The sequence below is a fragment of the Equus asinus genome, chromosome 5 (genome assembly GCF_041296235.1).
Source record: "Equus asinus isolate D_3611 breed Donkey chromosome 5, EquAss-T2T_v2, whole genome shotgun sequence".
Taxonomy (NCBI): domain Eukaryota; kingdom Metazoa; phylum Chordata; class Mammalia; order Perissodactyla; family Equidae; genus Equus; species Equus asinus.
The window spans coordinates 104,607,948-104,633,467 of record NC_091794.1 but is presented as its reverse complement, the minus strand read 5'-3'; the positions used below and the strand labels follow the sequence as shown (position 1 = coordinate 104,633,467).

General features: G+C 41.1%; 1 protein-coding gene across 12 annotated transcripts in view; it reads left to right on the top strand.

The window, feature by feature from the left end:
• The window catches only part of VPS13D (vacuolar protein sorting 13 homolog D), a 245,422-nt gene that overhangs the window by 76,506 nt on the left and 143,396 nt on the right, over window positions 1–25,520 (top strand). For 8 of the 12 annotated variants that reach the window (XR_011503621.1, XR_011503620.1, XR_011503619.1 and 5 more), the window contains 12 exons: window positions 387–461; window positions 3,035–3,241; window positions 4,697–4,786; window positions 7,169–7,309; window positions 9,328–9,450; window positions 11,791–11,865; window positions 15,368–15,473; window positions 16,509–16,661; window positions 18,495–18,630; window positions 19,958–20,005; window positions 22,094–22,244; window positions 22,345–22,555. Coding sequence is in view for 8 of the 12 variants with exons in the window: in XM_070511024.1 (XP_070367125.1) it covers window positions 387–461; window positions 3,035–3,241; window positions 4,697–4,786; window positions 7,169–7,309; window positions 9,328–9,450; window positions 11,791–11,865; window positions 15,368–15,473; window positions 16,509–16,661; window positions 18,495–18,630; window positions 19,958–20,005; window positions 22,094–22,244; window positions 22,345–22,555 (1,516 nt within the window). In the remaining 4 variants the exon portion in view is untranslated. The remainder of the gene's footprint in view (window positions 1–386; window positions 462–3,034; window positions 3,242–4,696; window positions 4,787–7,168; window positions 7,310–9,327; window positions 9,451–11,790; window positions 11,866–15,367; window positions 15,474–16,508; window positions 16,662–18,494; window positions 18,631–19,957; window positions 20,006–22,093; window positions 22,245–22,344; window positions 22,556–25,520) is intronic. The other 4 variants (XR_011503622.1, XM_070511026.1, XM_070511025.1 and 1 more) reach the window with 3 other exon arrangements.

Here is a 25,520-nt window from a genome sequence, read left to right as displayed (position 1 = left end):
ATTGTAAGTCATAAGTATGACTCTAATTTTTTTTATTTAAAAAACAAACAAAACACCCCAAACCAACTGCTCTAGCCTACACAGTTTTTTCTTTTACAGTTTCTTCCAAAGTTATATGCATAATGCTAAGGTTTAGTTTTAAACTTTGAGTTTTCCTCCAAAGTTATGTGAATATTACTGTTTGAGTTTTAAACTTTTAAAAACTTATGGAAAAGACTCTTAAAATTATCAGGGCATACTTGATAAAAGTCTCCAATTAGGAACCCAGTTTTGCCTGGAGAAATGAGGTGTTTTAATCACCAGTTTCTGAATTTCTTTTCTTAAGTTACTCTATGGATTAACTTACATAAAGTGATTTATAAAAATCATATACCATTTTCTCCTAGAGTTACAGCTAGCTAGACTGCAGGAACTGGGGTTCAGCATGGAGGATTGTCGCAAAGCTCTTCTGGTGTGTCAAGGTAATTTGAATGAGTGTTTCCATTATCTATTCTTTCTTAATAATATGCTTCCATTTCCTCCCCGCTCCCACAAGATGACTTGGAGAGCTGGAGTGTATTCTGAAGACCCTCCGTGGTCCTCTGTGGGCCAGTAATAATAATGAACAGCAGTATTTTATAGTGGACGAGAATATGGGCTCTGGAGCTGATTTCCTGGCTTCGTATCCTTACTCTGCCACTTACTGGCTACTTATCCATCTCTCTGTGCCAGTGCTGCTTTATCTGTAAATTGAGGATAAGAGGACTTCCCCTGGAGCTTTGATAGAAATGAGACACTGTATGCAAAGCACGTAAGTGCCTGGCACACAGCAAGTGCTCTGCCGATGTTAGCAGCTGTTGCTGGTAGAGGTATTGGTGGCGATGCTGAGAGTCATGGCCATTTACTGAGCTCCTGTATGCCTAACTTGTGTTTCCTGTTGAATCCTCATAGCTCTTAGAGGTGGGCATTCTTCCCACTTCAGATGAGGAAACGGGCTGGGATAGGTTCAGGTCATCTGGTAGTGAGGGCCCGGAGGGGTTAAGGGCACTGTGCTGCTGTTCTTTCCACTGCACCACACCACCTTCCCACCTCCCTCTGTGTTCCCCTTGATCTCAAAAAAGAGAGATGGCAAAAGCTGTATTTTCTTCTAGTCTTTATACTTGCGTATACATTCTTTCTTTCTATTTCTCTGTGTGCTATGTATATACATATATAAACATACTAGTTTGTACATTGATAGATTGTATGGAAAATATAGTTTTATCGCCTTTTCTACAGTACAATTTTATTGAATAATTACAATGTTATTATGATATACTTAGTATCGGCAGCATCTTCCCATGTCGTTAAAATTAGTTGTAAATATTGACTCTCTACATTGACTTAAGGGTATATAATTTATTTAACCATTTTCAGTTGCTTTTCATTCTTTCAACATTATACCCAATTCTGTAACAAACATTTTTCGGTGTGAACTTTTGTCTACATCTTTTAAGTATCTTCTTGGTGGAGAGACCTAGTTTTGTAAATACTGGATCAGAGGGTGTAGATATATTTTGGGGGCTCTTTACTCGAATTGACAGATCTTCTAAAAAGATTGTACCAGGTCACATTCTGACCAATTCTGTGTGAAAATGCTGGTCTCACCACATAATTGTTTGCATTAACTATCATCTTTTTCCTTCTGAAAAAATGACGGTAGACCCAGTTATCGTGTGTCCCTTCCTTAGTTTTGTTTTTACCTAGTCATCATTGCTTTGTGTATTTTTATTTTTTTTAATTTATTTTTTATTGAGGAAGATTAGCCCTGAGCTAACATCTGCTGCCAATCCTCCTCTTTTTGCCAAGGAAGACTGGCCCTGAGCTAACATCCGTGCCCATCTTCCCCTACTTTGTATGTGGGACACATACCACAGCATAGCTTGCCAAGCCAGTGCCACGTCCGTATCTGGGATCTGAACCGGTGAACCCCGGGCCGCCGATGCGGAACGTGTGAACTTAACCACTGCACCACTGGCCCGGCCCCCATCATTGCTTTTTAAAAATTTTTAATTAACTTTATACCCCTTAATGTTTCCATTTCCTTTTCTTTTTAGTCTGTAATAATTCAAACACATTTTTTAAAAAATTTTTAAGAGCCTTTGGATTTTTGTTTGTTCATTTTTATTTCTTTAGTAACTAAGGCTTAGTTCCGTCAATAATAAAGATGATAATAGCAACTGATGTTTTTAGAGCCTTTGTTATATGCCAGGCTCTGCTCTTTACCTGTACTCTGTTTGTTTCCTTCTCATGTCAGTCGTGTGAGTGGGTGCTGTCGGGCACAGAGAGAGAAAATAACTTGCCCAGACCCAGCATCCCGTACGTGCCAGGATTGGAAGCAGGCAGTCTTGCTCTAGAGCCCACGGCCATAACCGCTTACCGCTGTTGCATGCCCTGGCCTCTGGGAATTTATAAGTGTGGGGTTGCATTGCTTTTTTTTTTCTTTTCTTTTTTATCTTTAGCAATCTGGTTGCATTCAGGGGCCTGGTAGTTACCAGTTATATATTACACACGTGCAGTTCTCATTGCTCTCTGTTCTCAAGGCATTTGTGATTGGTTGAGAAGACAAAGTATGTACAAAATAAGACACCTGAGAACAATTACAAAGCAGCGCACCAATATATGCAAAACTACATAGTGAAGATTAAGTCCTTAAGTGCCAAGTGGCACCTAGAATTTAGATCCTCTCCTTTCTTCTCTTTCCTCGTCTTCAATGTCGTAGTATGTCATAGTAGTGGAAGGATGGCTTCCTGGAGGCATTTTGAGCCAGATCATGAAAGATGTGGTAAACTTGAGTGGAAGGTGAGCAACAAAGGGGGCCTTGTTCTATGTGCTTAAAAGCAGAATTCCTATTATTATGCTATTTTTTCTTTTTTACATGTAAGAATGTATCTGGGATCAGGGTTCTCTTGGACTGTCCAGTCAGTCCCTATAGACTTTATTTCTCTATTTCCTCTGAGTTGCTTGAGTAGCTGTGGGAGCTGGTTGAACTGATCAGCTTTTAATTTCTTTGAAGGCCAATTGAAAAAGGCAGCAAGTTGGTTGTTTAAGAATGCTGAACCTCTGAAGTCCCTTTCCCTGGCCTCTAACAGCCGAGAGAGCCAGGGGACTGTGCCGGCACAGCTGATCTCGGGAGTGGAGATTAAAGCCGAGAGCGTGTGCATCTGTTTCATCGATGACTGCATGGATTGTGACGTGCCTCTCGCCGAGCTCACCTTTTCCCGTGAGTGTTTCCCCGATTTTCAGCTTCATCTTGAGGATTTTCAGTGATTGCTGAATTACTGGGGACCTGCCTTTTTATTATGTTAGTCATGTTCCTCTCTACTTAGTAGTATGGTTTTACATGTGTTTTTCGTTATTTGTCTTTTAAAGAAATGTGTATTTATTTGCCTTATATGGCCTTCAACCTATAGGTTGGGATAATAGAGATCGTCATTGACGAAATTTCTGTTATATTAACAACTCCAGCTAAATAATTCCTGATCTCTCCATTTTGTTTATCTTTTGTGTATCTAAAGATTATAGTGATGAGTGTTATTAAAGGCATTTAAACGATAAGCTCAGAAAGTAATGCTTCTACCTTATATATCTTTTGAAAACAAAAAAAGCCCAGAATCTTATTAGGAAGCTCACCTCAGAGTCTCCTCTGTAGGACCAGGTAAGAAGTGAAGCACTATTTGTCTGAGAGCCGTGGGCCTAGGGCAGAAGCCCTTTATCCTGAATCACCTCATTGACACAGTGTTAGGTGAGGCTTCTGAGGGGAGTAAATGCAAATCTCACTGCTGGTTGCTGTTCATTCTCCATTGTTTTGATCTTGCCAGCCTCGTTTCCCTTCAAGGAAAATTTGGCTCTGGGGATTTAATTCGACCTTTCACACGTTATAGAGGTTTTCTTTTTACCTGTACTTCTAGTCACACAAGGGCCACTTGATTAAAAGTAACAACTGGAATTTTGACTGCTTCCATAAGTATCTTTTCTGCAGAGAATAATTATTTCTTGTTTTTCTATGGTAATCTTAAAATTTTGAGCCAGTATTTATCAGGACAAGCTGCTCTTATCACTCGGCCTTCTTTCCACGTACTCAGGTAGAAATATGTTTTTGATGTTCCCACGAGCTTCAGATACACCTGGGGGCTGAGACTTGGGGGAGGCAAGTTGCCTCATGCACAGCATTCAAAGGTGTGCCAAAAACTCAGTAATTAAGCTGAATAATGGGGCTGGCCCTGTGGCCGAGTGGTTAAGTTCACACATTCTGCTTCCCCACAGCCCAGGGTTTCGCTGGTTTGGATCCCAGGTGCAGATATGGCGCCACTCATCAGGCCACGGTGAGGTAGCGTCCCACATAGCACAACCAGAGGGACCTGCAACTAGAATATACAGCTACGTACTGGGGGGCTCTGGGGAGAAGAAGAGGGAAAAAAAAGGATATTGGCAACAGATGTTAGCTCAGGTGCCAATCTTTAAAAAAAAAGGATTAATAATAATGTAATGTAATGTTTTTAAAAATCAGAGTTCATGCAAAAAAATTCATGATGAACAAAGTACCAGATTTTTGTGTGCTTCCCTATGAGAGCATCAGTATTAGCTATAACTAGCATCTCTTCGATGTGATTTGTCTGCAAAAGAAAGTCTGGTTGTTCCTGCCCGGCTGCTGCAGTGAGGTTTGCTGTCATTGCAGGTCTGAATTTTCTTCAGCGTGTAAGAGCCAGCCCCGAAGGCCACGCCCACTTTACCCTTTCTGGAGATTATTATAACCGTGCACTATCAGGTCAGTAGAGGCGTATATTATCATGGGATTTCAAAAGCACACTTAAATATTTGCCTGGGCCTATTTACACATAAATTTTACATGAGGGAAAGGGGGTGGGGCCAGATAAGGCAAGATTAAAAACAAGTGACAGCCTAAGTACAAAAGATAGAGATTTTTTATTTTTGTAAAAATGTATCTGTTATGTTGCAACTGAATTATTTAAAAAGTTTTCATAGTTAATTCTTTTTGATCCTGGAGTTTGGCTCACTCTGGAACATGAAATTGCTCAGTAGTGAAGGATCATTGGTCTGGCCCTGATAGTAGCTAAATTTCAAGGGAGATTTATGCCCATGAGCATTTTAGACTTCGAGCTTCCTGCTCCCTGCTGGGCCTGTTTGTTCCATGAGGAGAATACCGAGTCAGTGGTTATGTGTCACCTGCTGTACCTGCCCCCGCAGCAAAACACCGTCGAGCAGAGCAAGTATTCTTCCAGAGACATAAGAGCTGGGTGTGCTGCGAGGCCTTGTCAGCTTTCTTTCCTTCCACTGGAAAGACCAAGGTGAAGGCCTGTCCAACTGACGTTCAGGAGCCATCGTGTAGGAGGGCTGCGTGGTTTGAGCTGTGAACAGCTTCTTGTCAGTAGGAGTGGCTGCAGTAGACGGTGCTGTGCAGTCGAAAGCTGAGGCCCGGGAGGGACAGCTGCCTTTGCTTTCAATGGAAAATTCAGCCTCAGTTTGTTGTGCTGCTGCTGATTGTTCTAGAGTACCTGTCCCATTTAATTTTATACATTTGTTAACATTTTTCCTCTCTGTTCCGGATTCACTTAAACGTAACATTCTTATTTCCTAATTGTTCAAAATGTCTAGCTTTAAAATAATGGCCCCAGTTTTGCTAGTTGAGAGAAACTCTTATAGGGCGTATGGTTTTTCTGAGAATCGTTTATTTTCCCAGGGTGAATGTTGCTTACTTTTAAAGTTGTATGAACACACTCAGGTCACTAAGTGCTAAATGGTGTGAGGAGACTAAGGTACCTCTTTTATGCTACATATTGGATTGGATTTGTATTGGTAAATCACCTGATCTATAGCTGATGGAGTATACTTAGAAAACTGTCAAATTAACTGGCCTTGAAAAGTTGACTCTTTAAAACCACAGTGAGATGCCATTTTTCTCACCCAACAGATTGGCCAAAATTAAGTGTGACAATACGAAGTATTGGTGAAGATATGAGCCTTAGAACTCTTATTTCCTGCTATTAGAATTGTAAATTGGTACACGCACTTTGGGAAGAATTTGACATGATCTAATAACATTGAGTATAGGCCTATTTAGCAGCCCAGCAATATACTTCTTCTCCATCTGTACCCCAGAGACTCTCTTGCTTATGTGAACAAGAAAACAAGTACAAGACTGCTTATAGTGGCAGTCCTCCTAATAGCAGTAAAACTGGAATCAGGTGAGTGTCTCTGAGCTGTGGAATGGATAAATAAATTATGGTATATTCACAAGTGGATTACAGTTCAGTGGTAAAGTAAGTATACCACAGCTACATGTCATCGATATTGAGTAAATCTCAGACATGTTGTCGAGCAGAAATAGAAACTTGCAAAAGAATACATATAGGTGGGTTCCATTTATGTAAAGATCCCCAAAAGGACAAACTAATTGATATATTCTTAAGAAATGCATACGTGTGTGGTAAAACTATAAAGAGCAAGGAAGTGATTAAATATTTAAGCTAATTGGGTTGTGTGGGAGCGGGGTGGTGGGAAGGGGGAATGAGATGGGGCAGTGGCACTCAGGGACTTCTAAGGAACTTGTAATTTTCTATTTCTTAAGCTGAATAGTGGGTACATGAGTATTTGCAGTAATTTTATTCTTTAAACCATAGCTATGTGTTGTTTATATACCTTTTGTACGTATGACATATTTTAAGAATAAATGTTTGAAAAACTTAAGTTAATGAATTTCCAAATTATGCCTATTTATTCAACCAATGGGTTCGTGATGTAAGCAGGAGAATAAAATGTAATAGTTACATCAGCAACTGATAGTATTTTTCCAACCTGAGTCTGAGACTCCTTTTTCCATCTTGAGTGGGTCAAAAACAGGTCCTGCCTGCTCTTTAATAGAAGAGGACGTACATGCTCCCTGCCCTCCTTCCTCCCAGCTCTGGAAGACCGTGGTGGGGGTCCATGTACACTCTTCCACTCATGTCCTCTGACAGCACAGACATCTGTTGGGTGACCTGTAGCTAAAGATGGTGCTTTCATTGTGAAATCAAAGTGGAAATAGAAAACTGTTAAGCTATAGTTTGTGTTGCTCAGCATTGTGAACAGTGTTCCCCTACAAACTCTTGATATCTGCTGAGCAGATGTCTTATTTCCTGTGTTCTTTTAGGCTGGGAGCCATTTATTGAGCCATGGCCGTGCTCTGTATCCTGGCAACAACAGGCAGCTAGTCGTCTCCATCCTCCTCGACTGAAGCTGGAAGCCAAGGCCAAACCCCGTTTGGATATCAATATCACTTCTGTACTAATTGGTGAGTGGAAGGTTGTCTTTGGAAGATTGGTACCTCTCTGTACGTAAGTGCCTTGCCTAGAAGACTATTAATCCTGGTTTAGCAAATACTTGGGCCCATACCAGGCATCACTTATTCATCATGGCTGCTTTCCTGATAAACCTTAACCTAGCCTCATCAACCTATTGTTCCAGAGTTGGCATCCCATATTAATGCTGCGAATGATCACACAAAAGCTTAGACTACTTGGGAATCATAAATGTCCATAATGAACTTGCTCTCCATGATACTTGGTCAATGGTGTTTATTAAATGCTCTAGAAGTGAGTTTAGATTCACTTCTCTCAGGCTATTCACAGAATGATTCTTAAAAGGTATAATTTTGACCTTGTCTTTGTAGCAGGATAAGTCACCTGCACTGTTTCCCATCAAGTATGGTGTTGACCTAACTGAAAATCACTCGGCTGAAGGGTTGCCAAGCTAATGGTGTGTGTTCTGACAGTTTCTCTGGCAACATTGAAATGTACATTCCTGGATTCAACGTAGTGAGTCAGGACCACTCTGTGCTTGTACTTTTAGCATCTAAAAGAAGAGTAACGTGATCATAGAGTCAGGTAGTGCCTACCCTTCACTATGAAAACTCACACTCACTGTTTGAATTATTGATCTCACAATGTGATTTTTGGTAATACTGTAGTTATCTCTGAGTGATAACATATACTACTGTAAATCTGGGAACTTCCTTCAGTGTGTGTGTTGGATTGAGGCTCTAAAATATCCATTGCCTTATTCCATGTCAGAGTAAGATGGAGAAATGACACCATAAGTTCATTGATCCCCAGATTTTAAAACCACTGTTTTACATTATCAGATTTCATTCATTCATTTTCCTGGATATTAATATCAACTGTCATACTAAATTGATCTCGTGACCCTTCTATACTATATGATTTTGACTCCTATGTTATTTCTTATATAATGTGATCATCTGGAAGTTTAGATAAAGTTTAGGGTAGTGCTTTGAAAAGCTATGATAAACAAGGGCTTACCTCAAGTAGAAGTTCTCTTGGTATTTCTAATGAGCATCTGTCTGTTTAAAAATACCTTCCAGAAGGCGTTCCTGTCAGGGGTGAAGCTGTTTGCTTCTTTACCTTCAGTTCCTTAATACTGTGCTGAAACCCAGAACCATCGCAGTGGCCTCTTAGTGTTCAAATAAATCTCGTTTATATAGCCAAATGTAAACCAGAGACCACTAATTCTTGTTCTAAAAAGTCTAATACCTTAGTTAGTATAAAAGGTCTTTATCCAGGTGTCGTAGCCTGCTCTCCCTATGATAATTCTCCTCTCAAAAGAGGGAAACTGCTCCTGGAGAATTACCAGCTCGGTTTTAGCCTCCTGAGTTTGGTGCTTTTTTAGCAGTCTCCTAACTGGTCTTTCTGTCTCCAAATCCTGTCTGTTAGCCTGGCCACCACACTTCACAAACTAAGTCATTCTTTTTCCTAGACTTCTCTGCTATGTCCCTACCCCAATATGTTGTGCCAAAGTCACACCGGAGTATTCAGTGTTCCCAAAATGTGCCATGTACTTTCATGTCTTGAAGTGTTTGCACATGCCATTCTCTGCCTGGAATGTCCCTGTATTCCTAATCCCACTGGTCAGCTCTAACCTCTACTCATTTGTCAAGACCCAGAACAAAGGTCCCCACCTCTCTGTAGATTCCTGTGGACTTTGGTCCATATTTTCCCCAACTTCTGCCAACGCAGGATAAATCATCCCCTGTTCTGTGCTCTTTTAGAACTTTATTTATCTCCTTGTTTTATTTAGTTCCTTTCGTATTGTGTCTAGTTAGGTTTTGTTAACATTAATTTCTTCCAGTGGAGTGTGAGGTTCTCCAGGGGACAGACTTTCTCAATCTAGCAGAGTGCCCAGCACATAGTGAGGCATTCAATAAAAGCTTGTTTTGCTGAATTGGAATCGCTTGACTTGAACCCTTAATCTTTTCTACTTCTGTTGTTAATATCTTTGGGGAATTCTTTCTAGACCAGTATGTAAGTACCAAGGAGTCGTGGATGGCGGATTACTGTAAACAGGACCAGGAAGCAGGCTCGGCTGCGTCAGAAGACTGGATGGGCTCTTCCGTGGATCCTCCGTGCTTTGGACAAAGTAAGATTTTTCCTTACAAATGTCTGATTAAATCACTACAGAGCCGTGTTTCATTGAGAAATCCAAATAGAATCGTTATTTTCTATGGAAAGACCTACAGGAAATTCTGACTATCTTCTATAGTTCTGTTTTAGTCTTTGCAAGAGACATTTTTCTGGCACAAAGTACTAAACTTTTGATATGAGCTCTAATTTCACCTTTGTGGAAGAGAAAGGATCTGCGATATACAGTTCCTAAATTCTGGTAACATCGCATATGAACTGGTGCGTCTGAAAATGCATTGAGATCAGTCCTTGGTCAGTTTCTGTTTTACTCGGCAAAAAATTCCAATTGATTGGACTTTTTGACTGGATTTTTAAAAACATCTTCTGGTCTTCTAAATCTGGAGGCAGAGAGTTTGGATATATTCTTGAAGAGAAGGAGGGCAGAGTCCTATGTGGAAAATATTTTTAAAAGTGGTCCTGTATTATTCATAAAGTATAAAAGAATTGAATGCCCAGCCTCTTGAAGAAACAGGAGTCAGTTTGTTCTCTGTTAACGATGTTTTCTTTCCTTATTTAATGCTTTACCGTGGAGCTCTGATTTCCTCAGAGCTGGGGAAATTGTGATAGCCAACGGCATGGTCCTTAGTTGTTCCACAAGCCATTGTCATCCACATTCAACTCAGCCCCAGCTCTTTCCGTGTGGTTTCTTTGGGAGTCTTGGCTGGACTTCACATAGCTCATGAATACTTAAATATTCCATCTGGTCTGCAAACATGTCACGGAAAGATGGATTTTCTTAGCGTATGAAGTGTTTGAACTGGTTCGTCTCTCCTCAGGGTGGATGAATGGACTTTTTATCTGCCTTGTACTTGCAGAAGGAGGGACAAGGAAATGTCAGCTTTGCTTGCTGTCTGTCTCCCAGGCTGTGCTTCTGAGTCTCAAGGTCATTGCTTAGGCGCCAGGGCTTTTCAGATATCATCAGCTTAAATTCTGGCTCCTCCTCTAACCTTCCCAATTTGTGTGTCAAGAGAATGTAACGTAGTCTACCCAGAAGACTCGAAATAATGTTTGTAATATATAATGTGTCCTAGAGAGTGTGTTTCTTAAAACATTATTCATACAGGGGGATCTTAAATCCAGATTTAGTACAAACACCAGGAAGGCCTAATCTTCAGGATTGTTTTTTGTCCCTTTCCTACCCCCCACCTTTTTTTTAACGTTCTTCTCTTTCCTTACGGTTAATAAGCTGCCTTATCTATGTTAAATGCCAGTACTAAATTAAAGCTGGATTTTTATTTACTTACAGATTTTTATGGTTACTTAGGCTTATAAAGGTGTAATATATCTTTTTAAGTAGACATCAGTGAATATACCTAAATTTCCAAACTTCTTATTGGAAATTCCTGGGTGGTAGTATAGCAAATGAGATTGTATTCTTTTAATAGGCCTGCTAACATAATTGTTGGGCATTTGTTTTGAAAGTCAGTTTGAACCTTGTTAAACTGATCACAGACTTTTGGGTCTTATTCATGAATATTTAGTCACATTCCCCCCAAATTTGTGTGTTTTATTAGGTCAGCTTCAAATGAACCCTTGGAATAGAGATTCTTAATATGAAATTCAGCCTAAGGGAGCTGCTGATTTCTCACATTTCTTTAGCAGGGGAAAGAAAGTAATGGCCTCATTTTTGACATAATTGTTGGCTTTGTTCAGTGAGGGCTGAGACTCTGCAGGTAAACCTGGATGGCATTGCACCTTATTGAACATATTTTATATTCCAAGGACATTTTATGGAAATATCCAATATAAATATTCTAAAAACTTCCATGTGTAATTTATAATATAAATAATGCTATGAGCTAGCTCCTTAGGAGAGATTGTTAAACTTGGAACACAGACTGACTCTTTCCTTGAATTTTTGAGACCCCTGGGGGATCAGCATTCCACGGCTGCTGCCTTTCCCAGTCAGAATGGAGCAGCTCCCACTAAAATCTCCGCTGATGGGTGTTGGTAACTTTTCTGTGCTATTTAAGAACGTACATGCTTTACATTAAAAATCCTCAAAAGGCTTGTCATTCCGTTCAAGAGGATGTTGAATACATTTTCTTTCCCCACTTGAGAAAGAAAGGAGCATGCCCCCTTGACACGTCCTCCACGGTAAAAGCTGGCATGAAGCTGTCTTGCTCACTTCGTCAAGTGCCTTCTTAGCTCCAGTAATCACTGAGGGGAACGAGCGTGTGACTGCATGATGCTTGCTCTCTGTCATGTACTCTGTTTGTGCTTGTGTTTTGGAGGTGAGTCTTCTTTTTCACTATATTCATTTTTACCCTCTAACTTTGTCTCTCCTGTCTACCAGGCCTCCCCCTTGTCTACCTTAGAACTAGGAGTACAGCCAGTCTGACTAACCTAGAGCACCAGATCTATGCTAGAGGTACAGTATAGCCAAGCGAGGGCTTGCTTTCTTTTCCTGTTTTAAGAACTGCCTTGTACATCGATTTTCTGTGAATGGGAGATGAATGGGGGTATATGCAGTTTCGAGTACTTTGCTGTAGTAGCAGGAAAGAGCATTTCCGACTACTGGACAGCGTGGCACCTTATCTCAGAAGGAAGCAATGTGCTGATTCTTATGCTGTCTCTTCCGTCTGCCTTGACCTGTGGCGGAAATGGAATCACCGCCACAGTGTATGATGCAGAAACATCCGGTGTCAGTCAGAGGTTATGACTCATGTTGACAAGCAAGTGAAGGGGAGAAAACCGTGCTCATCAGGCAGTGCTGCAAGTCTTTGTAGAGCACTCAGTGGACATTTATTACGGCAGCGCGGGGGCTCTATATGGTCAGGAGCAGAGCCGAGAAGAGATTTCCCAGTGAACAATTGCGTAGACACAGATCTGACTTTCTTGAGGTACGAGTGAGGTGCTTAGGAGATAGAAAAGAAGATGTTCTTTATTTCTCTCTGTGCCCCTTTAAGGTTTCTTGAGAATTTGACTGGCAAGGAAATATAGAGAAAGCACCAGAAACATCAAGGAAGTGGAATCCCGAGATGTTCATTTCTTGATTGTGTGAAGGAGTGTGATTTAATCTGAACGACTTATGCTTGGACTTGGCTAACACCAGGTCCTGGGTCATGATACATTTTGGCAAAAAGCCCACTCGAGGTCCCTCTGCCAGGAGTTCAGAACAGGGGTACTGATACATTGGGTCAGTCCTATGGTTTTTTTCTGGGAGGTTTTACTGAGATGGATGTTTGGGGGAGGGCTCACAAAGAAAGCCCCTGATTGAGTCTTCATTTATTCATGGGTTTGTCCTTCTGAGCTTTTCTCTGTCTGTTATTAAATCTTTCAGATGAAGCAAAGCGTTATTCCTGTTTCGCTGGTGAGGGCAGAGAGACTAAGTGATTTGCCTCTCTCACATGACTAGCTAGTAGCAGACCTGGGACTTTAATCTCTTTCTTATGATTTACAAACCAGGTCCTTTCCGATGGGCCAAGCTGCTTATATAGCATGAAAACCTACACTGTTTATAGTGGCCAAGTTGCTCTGTGTCACGAGTCTGAAGGGTGGACGTCTCCTCAGCTGGAGCCATTGGAAGCTGAGCTTGGACGTGGAGAGCCCTGGGTTCTCTCAGCCTGTGGAGAAATTAGATCTGCTTACTAGAGGCCGATTTCCTGAGGCTACCAGGGAATACTGTTCTTTTTGATGGACTTGGGGATTTTGTTCTCTGGTGCTGTGCCAAAGGCAAATACAGTTGATTTGGACCCTACAGCAGAAGATGTCAGGTTTGTCCCCTGGTGTTGGGTTTGGATTTGTGAGCACTCTATGTATTTTTATCCTCAGAGAGGTGTGTTGCTGACGTCTATGTTGGTGTGTGTGATCAACACAAGAAGCTTGGGGAGCAAAACTGTGCCTACCCAGGCTATTTAATTCCGAAGCAATAGACTTGTGAATATCTTTATATGGATTCCTAGCACTTTATTCTGTATTACAACATGATCAAAGCCATTTGCCACCTGTTCTTTTTAAATCTAATTTGCAAATGGAAACTTACAGTCTGGCTCACAGTGGGATATCAAAGCACATCTGGCTTCTTTTCCTCCTGGGTCCTTTATCTACTGTAATAAAGCAACTCTCTCACTGCACTCAGAGAGAGGGAGGTGCCTTTCAAGGTGCCACAGTAAGTACTGTTTCCCCTGCAGACAGCTCTTAAATTTTTTACTCCCTCTCTGCTCTTGTCAGCCACCTCACAGCTACTCCTTAATTTTCTCCTTGATGAACACTACTTTTTTTGTAAAGGGAACTGAGGAGAGGGAACTAAGTGAGGCCATTGGGATGAGAAATGGGTATATTAGAGGCGGAAATTATCTTTAGAAGTATATGGATTCTCTAAAGACTAACCACGAAATCTTGGGAACACACGGGAGACTGCTCATTTATTTAGCATGTTACTGTTTCTCAGACTTTCCTGAGCCGTTGTCCGTACCAAACCAGAACTTGTCTGAACCTGAAATTGCTTGTTTTGCAGTGTTTATGGTACTAACTTCTGAAAACTTTAGAAAGTACAAAGGGAAAAAAAGAAAGTGATAATACAGACGTTTATGGCACTGCCCCATGCCTTACTCAAGAACTGGGAGAAGGCTGGCTCTGCTGCAGTTTACCTTCCTGTTTTGCTGGCAGGAAACATGTGGTCCTGGAAGACGAATTTAATTCTGCTGTAGTGTTCTCAGCTGGCAATTGCAGTCACCTCTAGATGTCATTTTCTCCACAGCTGCAGACCATTTGGGTCCCGGTCTTTCTCAGGCTGTCTTTGTGCTTTAAAGCTGGACACATAGTAAGACTGGGCTATGCCCTTTTCAGTTGGTCGTGTGCGTGTGGTATGAGCACGTCAGCCAGGAGGCTCCCAGCACTGGCTTGCTGCTGCATCTGTGGTTCCTGCTGCCACTTCCCTCTTTCTTTGTGTGGCTGGTGGAAGAAATGCAGGCTCTTGGTGAAAGGAGCCAATGCCTCTCCTCTTAGCACTCTCTGTTCCATGCTAGACCACACGGCAGGGCAGTCAGAGGGGCCTGTAGACAGATCCCGAGGCAGCCTGGCCACTGGTAACCCTTGTTCGGCTGTTTCTGGCCATGTGGTTTCTCACTTCCCTGATTTCTTATAGTGATTATATCAGGCCCACTCTCTCTAGAATTTGATTACTTATAGTCTTGTATTGATCAGTGTTTCTTTCCAGTTTCCCTGGTTAGAAGCTATTTTGTGAAAAGAAACCATATTTTTTGTTCCTTTTGTAGTCTATCTGGTACTCAGCTTATAGCAGATGGTGGTGATAATCTATGTGAAAACAGAAATGAGCTAAAAGTTTCATTTAAAAAGCTTTGGGATAGTGTATTTCTGATCTTCCAGGGAGAAAAAAACAAAACAACTATTGGTATAAGAGAATAGGAAAGAATGTTTTTGTTTTGTTACGATATACATAATATGTCTAAAGTGTAACTTTTATATGAAGGGAGACTTTGCTCAATTAAAGTACAGGGGTTTTGGACAAAGTTTAAACAGGTACCTGTGATGTATCTTATTGCAGTTTGGGTTACCTATTTAGAACGTCCTTGGAGTGATGGGGTCCGTTTCTCTCTCTCTCCATTCCAGCTGAGTTTGGTCCTGGTGCTTTCTTCTGAGAAGGGCCTGTGAGAGTTGTGGGAGACTTGGGGGCTCGGAGTAGTCACACATCACCGCCAGTTGTCAGGGGGCCAGGTCATCCTGTAGCAGGCAGCACAACACAGGGAGATTCCATTTGTCCTGTCAACATGCCTGTGGTGGTCCCTTCTCTTTCCTCCACCTTCAGCCCTTTTGCACAAGAGACCATTTCGGCACTGCCTCTAGGAGTGGGGAGGGTCTCTGCCACATGCAGAGGCGCGTGCTAATGGGCCGCTTCTCTTTGTTCATAGCAGAGGTGAAAACCCCCAAGCGCCGGCAGCCCTTCGTCCCTTTTGCTCTGAGGAATCACACAGGCTGCACTTTGTGGTTTGCCACCCTAACCACCACACCTACCAGGTAAGGAGCACCTAATCTGTCCCCTGAGCCATCGCTGCCACCAAAGGCTCCTGTGTACCAGCTCAGCAGAGCAAGCTGGCCCCTTCTGGAGGCTCTGGGGCTTGTCCTCGAAACAGGAGCTTGCTGTCTTGCTGAGATTGATGATGGAGGTTCTGGTTCTGTGTGGAATCTCTAGTCAGAGAAGTAGATTCTGAGTCTGAAATGTCCAAATTATGTTCTTGATCCTGGTATACATTATGTTTAAAGTAAAAGTCAAGCAAATTAAGGATGTGAGTAGCAAGTGTGAAAGAAAAGTCGTTCCATCTTTTCTCCTCAGCTGCCCGCCTCCTTAGAAGAAGCTGTGTGTGGTTATTAAAGCAAACGTTTTGCATTTTTCTTCCAAGACAGCTTTGAAAACACCTCCCATATCCCCTTCCCTGCTAAGAATTATCTTCCAAGCCTAAAACACACTTCACCCCGGATGGAATTGGGTGGAGCTGGGAGAACAAATGAAAGTTTACCTAAGCCGAGTGAGAACGTTCTCTAGCAGCTTTTTGCCTGTGTAGACACTGGCTCAACTTTCCACATGCTTGCTGACCTTTCCAGTCCAGGTAGTGAGGGCGTGAAATGAGTAGCAGAGTCGGCTGGTTTGAAACCATGTTTCTCCTGCCTTCGCTAGGTATGGTAATGCTCTAGAGGAGACGCTTTTTGTTTTTTAGAAACAGCTTGGGTCTGCTAAATTCTAGGTAGTCACTTAAATACTTTTAAAGTGGTCACTGAGTTCACATAGCACCTTATGTGCCAGACTCTGCTGCTGGAGGTAAGTGACTACGTAGTGATAGCTTTCAGCCGTTTCCAAAATTTCAAATAAGTTGTGATTGATGGTGAAGATACCTTTAGTTACTGACCTTTTAGGTCATCCGTCGTAGTCGAGTTTTATGGCCTTGTTGCTGTGAGTCAAGTTCCAGGAGGGTTTCCGCTCTGAGCACTGAACCCTGTTTGAGAGGGAACTGGAGAGAAAGAAGGACAAGCTGGTGTTGTCTGATTTGGTTCCAGGGCTGCACTGTCTCACAGTGGGAGTCCAGGAGTGGTTCCAGAAGGGAACGGAACCTTTCTTGATGATGCTCACAATGTTAGTGAATGGCGGGAAGTCCTCACAGGTGAAGAGATTCCCTTTGAATTTGAAGCAAGAGGAAAGCTAAGACACAGGTAAAGCATGCTTTATTCTTTTCCTGAAAAAGCAAAGCAAACATATGTTATAAATGATTGTCCCTAGTGTTTTGCCTTTTCACTTTCTTTATTATTGATTTTAATGTTTTATTTTTAAAAAGTATTTCAAAAATCAATATTTCCTTTGAAAAAATATAATGATTGTCTTGCTATCTGGGAAATACATTTCTTTCCATTAATTATCCCTTTATTTGACGTGTGGGGTGATAGATAGCCTGTGTGTTTCACATCATTTGGTTGAAGCATAGACAGATCATGACCCTCAAGTTCATTGTGTCCTAGCCTGGTTCTCATGACGCTGTGGTGACTTGGTATTCTAAAAAGCTTATCAAAGCATGGTGATTTCAATTGTAAGGTACCTATGTGCCACATGGCACTTTCAGCAAGCAGATGGTTTCAGGAAGCAGCACCAATAATGATACTCTGATTGTGAGGAGGGTGAGAATAACTCATCAAGGGGGACCAATAGCTGATGCACTCTTGAAGTAGTCAGCTAAGGACTGGAGTAAACGTGGAAGGTTACTGAGAGATCTAAAATGTCTAATAAAGTGTCCCTTTGTTTGCAAACATTAGCAAGGGGAAGGGCTATCCAGTGGATAGGGAATAGGCTAAGATTCTAGCATTTGAGCCTCATCTCTGTTTCCAAGCTGAGCTGAAATTGAAGAGATTGGCGTCAGCCTTCTGTAGTCACATGCTTTCATGGTGCTTTAAGTGTGTGCAAAGTTGCTCCTAAATCAAACGCTTCTTCCTTTTGCATAGCTTTGTACCAGCACACATCACTCCCCAGTGGCAAGACTTCTGAACTTGGGGGGCCTTGTGATTTTATAGGAAAAAAATAGTTAAAAAGAACCACTATGCTGGGCACATGTACCTGAAAGCTGTGCTAGAATTTCCAGGAATGAGTGGTGAGCGTTTTCCTGTTTCACAGAGTTCCTGGAGAAGCTAATTATAGAATTGTTGGCCGTATTTCTTAATGAGCACTGCCTCTGCTGTATCAGAAGGGGTGTGACCTCTTTGTCATTTCCGTTTTAGTTTCCATGCTTTGTAGCCCATTTCAAGTCCCAGTGTTCTGCTTGAATTCATCAAAATAAATGCCTTCTCTGGCTTGTCCCCTTTTGGCACACTGCACCCCACTCCCTGCCTCCCTCCCCCATTCCTGTCAGCCTCAAATCCAGTTCCCCATTTCAGTCTTCTGGCTTGAATTAGGCAAAATCTAAAATAGAATTAAATGTGCAATTTCCTCCTGTTCCTCCTGTTCTGCCCACTGCCTTCTGCTCCAATTTCAGCCGAGCACTTCAGCCCTAAAACTCTGAGGCCTCCATCTCTCATAACCTGTCGGACTGAAGCCAAACAACCGAATGTGGTTCTGAGAGAAGTAGGGTGTTCAACAAAAGAAGCAAGAAGAAAATGTCATTTTATGCATTTCCAAGAGTATGATTATGGGATTAAATTGCTAGTACCACATTTTTACTGCCCCACTGAAATTATTTTAGCTGACGTCATTATTTTATAAAGATTGGGGTGGAGGTTGGTAGAAGAAAGATCTGGGCTAGTGTAAGGATTTGCATGGTTTGTACAAAGGGAGGTTAAATGCCACTCTTGTTCAAGCTTTACAAATCTTGCAATTTTGTTTTAAGTGTAAAACCCAGTTAAAATATTCTCTTGATTTCTCTTGCATTAGGTAATCACCAAAAGGCTTAGCCAACCAGGCTTTTTGTCATTATATTGTAAATCAGATTTGAGTATTTGCTTCTACTTTTCTTCCCTTCTTAAGATTGTGCTTAATGTCTTTTTCCATGTTCTGCCTGACAGACACACCCATGACCTCCGGATTCACCAACTGCAAGTGAGAGTAAACGGCTGGGAGCAAGTGAGCCCAGTGTCTGTGGACAAAGTCGGGACATTTTTCCGATATGCAGCACCAGATAAGAATTCATCTTTCTCTACGGTGTGTGGCTGTAGAATTGGTGTTGCGTGGCATAGTTGTGCCCTGGCCACGCTCCCTTAAAGCCAGGCAGCTAGACACTTAAGCCGGTAATAGCCTTGCTCTAGTGAAATTTTCTTTTTCTTTATTTCTGCTAGCTCTAGAGAAAAGACGTAAGATTATTATGGGTCAGTTGTAGGCATTGGTAATCAATATGTAGGTCAGCTTGGCGATGGTTAATTTCAGTGGGAAAACAAGATCTAAAATTGATGTTACACCTGTTACCTCACCTGTGCAGCTCCGTTTCATACTCAGCTGGCCTCACTGACAGTTTACTAGTCTACCAAACATGCACTGGCTTTATTTCACGTGTTGTCTTGCTTCCTTTGTGTATGATCGTCCTTAAATTTCTTGCATGCTGCTCCTTTCTCCTTCTAGCTCTCTATCTCCAGATCCTCTTCTCTGGCATAAAGACAGATGTTCACTCTCTTTTCTTTTCTTTTTTTTAAAGATTTTACTTTTCTTTTTTCTCCTCAAAGCCCCCTGGTACATAGTTGTATATGTTAGTTGTGGGTTCTTCTAGTTGTGGCATGTGGGACGCTGCCTCAGCATAGCCTGACAAGCGGTGCCATGTCCATGGCCAGGATCCGAACCGGTGAAACACTGGGCCACAGAAGTGGAGCGTGCAAACTTAACCACTCGGCCACAGGGCCGGCCTCTCTCTTTTATTTTCTGGTCACACATCCTCTCACACTCCCTTGCCCTGACTTTTCTCCAGCTGGTACTTCTGCCTGAGGAGTGATGCAGGGAGCATCCCGACTAGACTGTGCTGGGGCAGGCTGGTGTCCTGGCTGATGCAGCCGCCGTGGTGCTCTGCCCATACTCGGTCCTATTTCATAGGGTACCTGCACTCATTGTGGATAGCAGTGATGAGTAGGAAAATACAGATTTGTAGAGAGATTGTAGCTTTCCTCATGTTTGCTTCATTCATGAAAAATATTCTTGGAGAACACTCCTCTTTCCACTGTTTCTCTCTGGTGCCCCAAGTTTCTTAGAAGAAGAAGCGTTCTTTCAAGATTACTTTTCTGCCTAAATGTCTAGTAATGAAAGGATTAATTTCCTCCAGATACCTTTCTATGGTACTGATGCATTTGGAGAAATTTTGCATACATTGAATGGTTGTAAAATGAGTATTACTTTTCCCATATCTTCTAAAATAAGATATTTTCTCCTTGTAGTAAACCATACTTTACTGAAGAGTATTTATAAACACCACCCTTTCAAGCAAATTACATTGTCATTGAATTTAATGATGCCTGTGCTGACTCTCTGATTTTGGAATCTTCCTTAGATTGGCAGCCCAAGCAGCCGAACAAATATTATTCATCCCCAGGTTTATGTGAGTATGATTTTCTTGTGTCACTGTTTATTGAGTGTATACACTGTGCCTGAAGCATGCGTAGACGTATATTTCTTGATGATGAGAGGACTCTGTGACATATTATATATGGTTGGAATTTATCTTTGTCTTTTTCTTTTAATGAGCAGCTTCCTTTTACAAGAACTTGCAAGAAAATGTTTTCACCTAACTTGGTATGTTTTGGTCCGAGGCCTCATTTTCTTACTAAGTTAAAATATAAATTAACCCTTGTACGGCTATATGTATTTCATAGGTTTTGGTCCAGAGGTCATGAAAGTAAATAAGATTAAAAAATAGTAAGATTTCCCCCCCATTTGGCTTTTGAAACGTCATCAGAAGATGACATTAAAGAACTATTTTTAGGGTTTTGCTTATAATTTCTTTTCCCTGAGAATAGGAAGTTTTGAAATGTGAAATTTCATGTAAGCTTAGAGGTGACAATATCAAGATTTAAAACAATTGTTACTGGGCCTTGGCTCTATTGGGGCTTTACTGGGCGGGGTCAGTGGAAGCTCTGCTGAATATCGTGCCCAGGATTGTCCCTTTAAAAACACTCCAGAACGTTATAGTTTGCCTTTTCATTGGGACCTTCTGGAAGTCTTGGTTCAAAACATGGATGTCTTCATTTTATTGTTTATTAGGTTAGTTTTCACATACTGTTTGTTTTAATGAAAAGTTGGCAGTGTGAAAAGCTTGGATGTGGTGTCATTTGTTTCTCCAATAAAAAAGCAGTGTCATTTGTTTCTCCAAGCTTACATGAAATTTCACATTTCAAAACTGTTCTGGACACTCACACTAAGAATGATAGTTTCAGAGACCTTCTCTTTGGTGTACCTGATGTGGGGTTTTATACTCGGAAAAAAAGTGGTACGTGGTAGTGGCATAAAATGTGTGTTGAATGTGTGAATGAACATATGGAAAAAGAAAGTGGTGGCTGCCACCCAACCCCAGAAATAAACAATTTCCCTCCGTTATGTTGTGTCTGAAGCTCGGTGTCCTGTTCATAAAAGAGTGATTATTGAACAGAACTTAGAAAGTTATTGTGAAGAGTTTACTTTAAAAGTTTTTTGAAATACAAATGTTGCTTTTTTTTATAGGCGTGTCAATGAATAGTGTATGGGCCTAGAGAGTAAATTTTATGACATTTAGAAAAAAAAGTTATTCTTCCTGTGAAAGGCATACCAGTACAGAGCTCTTTATTCTACACTCTCAGGATTTTACAAAGACAAGTTAGAATCTCAGAAGACCTCCTTCTGTTTTTCTGTGTATACTTGGGCAGCAACCCATTGTTGATGTTCAAGGAATGTTTTTTCACTTTGATATTAATCTGGGAGAAAAATACTAGAGAAGGTAAATCATTTAATGTCTTGTGAAGTCCTACCTCAGTGTTTCTGAACTTTTTGTTGCTTTGGGTGATCTTTATTGCCCTCCCACAGAGGTGAAAACAAGTCTTGTTCACAGTTTCCATATAAGGGCTGATGTTTAGGAACCCGGGGGCGTTATGAATGAAGGGTAACTTCCAGCAGATCCTTTCTTACCAAATTGCAGGACGTTTGGAAAATTTGATAGGTTATTCCCAGTTGTAGGTGAGGCTTTAGAATGTGTCTAGAGACCTGGGACTGATTTCGTTTTGTGACATCACATCTGGTAGATTATCTGTTTTTATAGAAATGTTTAGAATTGGCTGTTTAATAGTGTTTGTTTGTAGAATATTCACTCCAGTTAAAGCTGAGTGGTTTTAAGACTTAATGACTAATTTCACTGAAGAGCTACGGTAATCAGATGCCTTGAGTTTAGGCATTCTGATTGGTATTATTGTATTTTGTGTATTTTTCTTTTTTTTTTTATTGAGGTAACATTGGTTTGTAAGATTATGTAAATTTCAAGTGTACGTCTTTATATTTCGACTTCTGTATAGACTGCATCGTGTTCACCTCCAAAAGTCTGGTTGCTGTCACCATACACATGTGCGCCTTTATCCCTTTCGCCCTCCCCGTCCCCCTTCTGCTCTGGTGACCACTTGTCTATTCTCAAGCTATGCTCTTCTTGTTTCTCTCTCTTTCACAGTTCTCTTCCCTCCCACCTGTCCGGGTGGTCTTTGCAGTGACTATGGAAGGCAGTGCTCGGAAAGTGATCACTGTCCGGTCAGCCCTGATTGTGAAGAACAGACTTGAGACGCCGATGGAACTGAGACTGGACAGCCCATCAGCTCCAGACAGTGAGTTCTGACACAGTCTGTCTTCCTTTTCTCCTGAGATAGTCACACTTTGCGGGGGAAGACCATTGCCTGAAAGTGCTAATGCTGGTCTCTGTGGCAGAGCCCGTGGTGCTTCCTGCCATCATGCCAGGGGATTCGTTCGCCGTGCCTTTGCACCTCACTTCTTGGCGGCTACAGGCCCGGCCCAAAGGATTGGGTGTGTTTTTCTGTAAGGCTCCTATTCACTGGACCAATGTACTGAAGACTACGGAGGTTAGTAGCAGCAAAAGAGAGTGCCACTCTATGGACACGGAGAAAAGCCGATTCTTCAGGTATGCCTCACCGCTGCAATGGTGGTAGATCTTGCCTTTTTTTTCCTTCATTCTTTCCTAAGGACCCTTAGTGATTCAGTTGTGCTTATTTAAAATCCTAAAGTCCTTGTTTCATAAGTTGTTGTCTTAGAGTTCATAGGAATTCTAGGGTTAGCCCTTGGCAGTGGTGGAACTGTTGCTTATCTACTGTTTATGAGAGAAACAACTAACACACGTGTAAGATTAGAAACTTGCATGTATGCATAAATAAATAGAGGACATGTAGGGAAGGAAGACGAAACATTACTGGTTCATGTTCTTAAACTGGGAAGCAAAATCCTGGTGTTGGAAGTTTTTCAAATGACGATTTCAAAGGAATTTGGATGAAGGTTCATGTACTTCGTAGGACTTTTGTTGGGGACTTTGACAAAATTATCTAACCAATTAGATTCCTGTTTTCCCCTCTGAAGAGTATAAGTAATATGTTACTAGATTCAATATTGGGAAAAATACCTGATTGTTACTGTTAGATCCTTCTAAATTAGCCTGTAAGTTTATTTAGACTAGGGATCATCAGCTCTAGTTTCCTTTATAGTGAAGAATTCATGTAGTTCACACTTAAGAGGCGCAAGAACAGTGTAAAGAATTCCAGTATGCCTTTCCCTGGGTTTGCCAATTATTAACAGACTAAAGGGAGAAATAGATAAATACATAACCATTGTTGGTGATTTTAACACTTCCCTTCCCATTTATAAAGCAAAAACAGGGCCGGCCCGGTGGCGCAGCGGTTAAGTGTGCACGTTCCGCTTTGGCAGCCCAAGGTTCACCGGTTCAGATCCCGGGTACGGACATGGCACCACTTGGCAAGCCATGCTGTGGCAGGCGTCCCACATATAAAGTGGAGGAAGATGGGCGAGGATGTTGGCTCAGGGCCAGCCTTCCTCAGCAAAAAGAGGAGGATTGGCAACAGTTAGCTCAGGGCTAATCTTCCTCAAATAAATAAATAAATAATAAAATGAACAAAAGCAATAAAGAAATAAAAGGATTTGAACAATGCCATCAATCAGCTTTTCCTAACTGACGTTTATAAACACTTTAAGCAACAACTCCAGGTGCACATTCATTTCAAGTATGTGTAGAACAGCCATCAAGAGAGACCGTCCATTAGGCCGTAGAGTAAAGAACAATGAACATTAAAGAACTGAAACTATGCACAGTATATTGCATGATCACAGTAGAACAGCCATCAAGAGAGACTGTCCATTAGGCCGTAGAGTAAAGAGCAATGAACATTAAAGAATTGAAATTATGCACAGTATATTGCATGATCACAGCAGAACAGTCATCAAGAGAGACCGCCCATTAGGCCGTAGAGTAAAGAGCAATGAACATCAAAGAACTGAAACTATGCACAGTATATTGCATGATCACAGTAGAACAGTCATCAAGAGAGACCGCCCATTAGGCCGTAGAGTAAAGAACAATGAACATTAAAGAACTGAAACTATGCACAGTATATTGCATGATCACAGTAGAACAGTCATCAAGAGAGACCGTCCATTAGGCCGTAGAGTAAAGAACAATGAACATTAAAGAACTGAAACTATGCACAGTATATTGCATGATCACAGCAGAATTAAAGTAGAAGTCATTAACATTAAGATGCCTACAGAATCCCCAAATATTTGGAAATTAAACAGCACATTTCTAAGTAACCCATGGGCCAAAAAAGAAATCACAAAGGAAATTAAAAATATTTTGAACTGAACAATAATAAAAACCAGACGTATTAAAATGTGGGGGATGCAGCAAAAGAGTTCTAGAGGAAAATGTACAGCTTTTAATGCTCATATTAGAAAATGAGGAAGATGTAAAATCACTGATCTAAGCTCCTATTTTAAGCTAGAAAAAGAAGAGCAAATTAAACACAAAGAAATAGAAAAAGAAGACAACAATTATGGAAATGAAGGATAAAAATCATCTGATTATCTCAATAGATGCGGAAAAAGCATTTGACAAAATTAAACATCCATGTATGATAAAAACTCTCAACAAAGTTGATATAGAAGGAACATGCTTCAACATAATGAAGGCTGTATATGACAGGCCCACAGCTAACATCATACTCAATGGTGAAAAGCTGAAAGCTGTTGCTCTAAGATCAGAAACAAGACAGGGATGCCACTCTAACCACGTTTATTCAACACGGTATTGGAAGTCCTCACCACAGCAGTTAGGCAAGAAAAAGAAATACAAGGCATCCAAATAGGAAAGGAGGGAGTAAAACTGTCATTATTTCTAGATGACATAGTACTATATATAGAAAACTCTAAATACTCCACCAAAAAACTATTAGAACTAATTAATTATCACTCAGTAAAGTTGCAGGATACAGAATTAATATACAGAAATCAGTTGCATTTCTATACACTAATAATGAGCTATCAGAAAGAGAAATTAAGAAAACAGTCAGGGGCCAGCCCCGTGGCTGAGTGGTTAAGTTCGCGCGCTCTGCTTTGGCGGCCCAGGGTTCCACTGGTTTGAATTCTGGGCGTGGACATGGCACGGCTTGTCAAGCTATGCTGAGGTGGCATCTGACATGCCACAACTAGAAAGACCCACGACTAAAAATACACAACTATGTACCCGGTGGGCTTTGGGAGAAAAAGGAAAAATGAAATCTTTGAAAAAAAAAAAAAAAGGAAGAAAAGAAAACAGTCAGTTTACAATTGTATCAAAAAGAATAAAATGCCTAGGAATAAATGTAACCAAGGAAGTTATTAAAACCTGTATGAGACATTGACGAAAGAAATTGATGACACAAATAAATGGAAATATTACTGTCCTCATGGATTAGGAGAATTGGTATTGTTAAATGTCCATACTATGCAAAGTAATCTATGGATTCAATGCAATGCCTATCAAAATATCAATGGCATTTTTTGCAAAACTAGAAGAAAAAGTCCTAAAATGTTTATGGAACCAC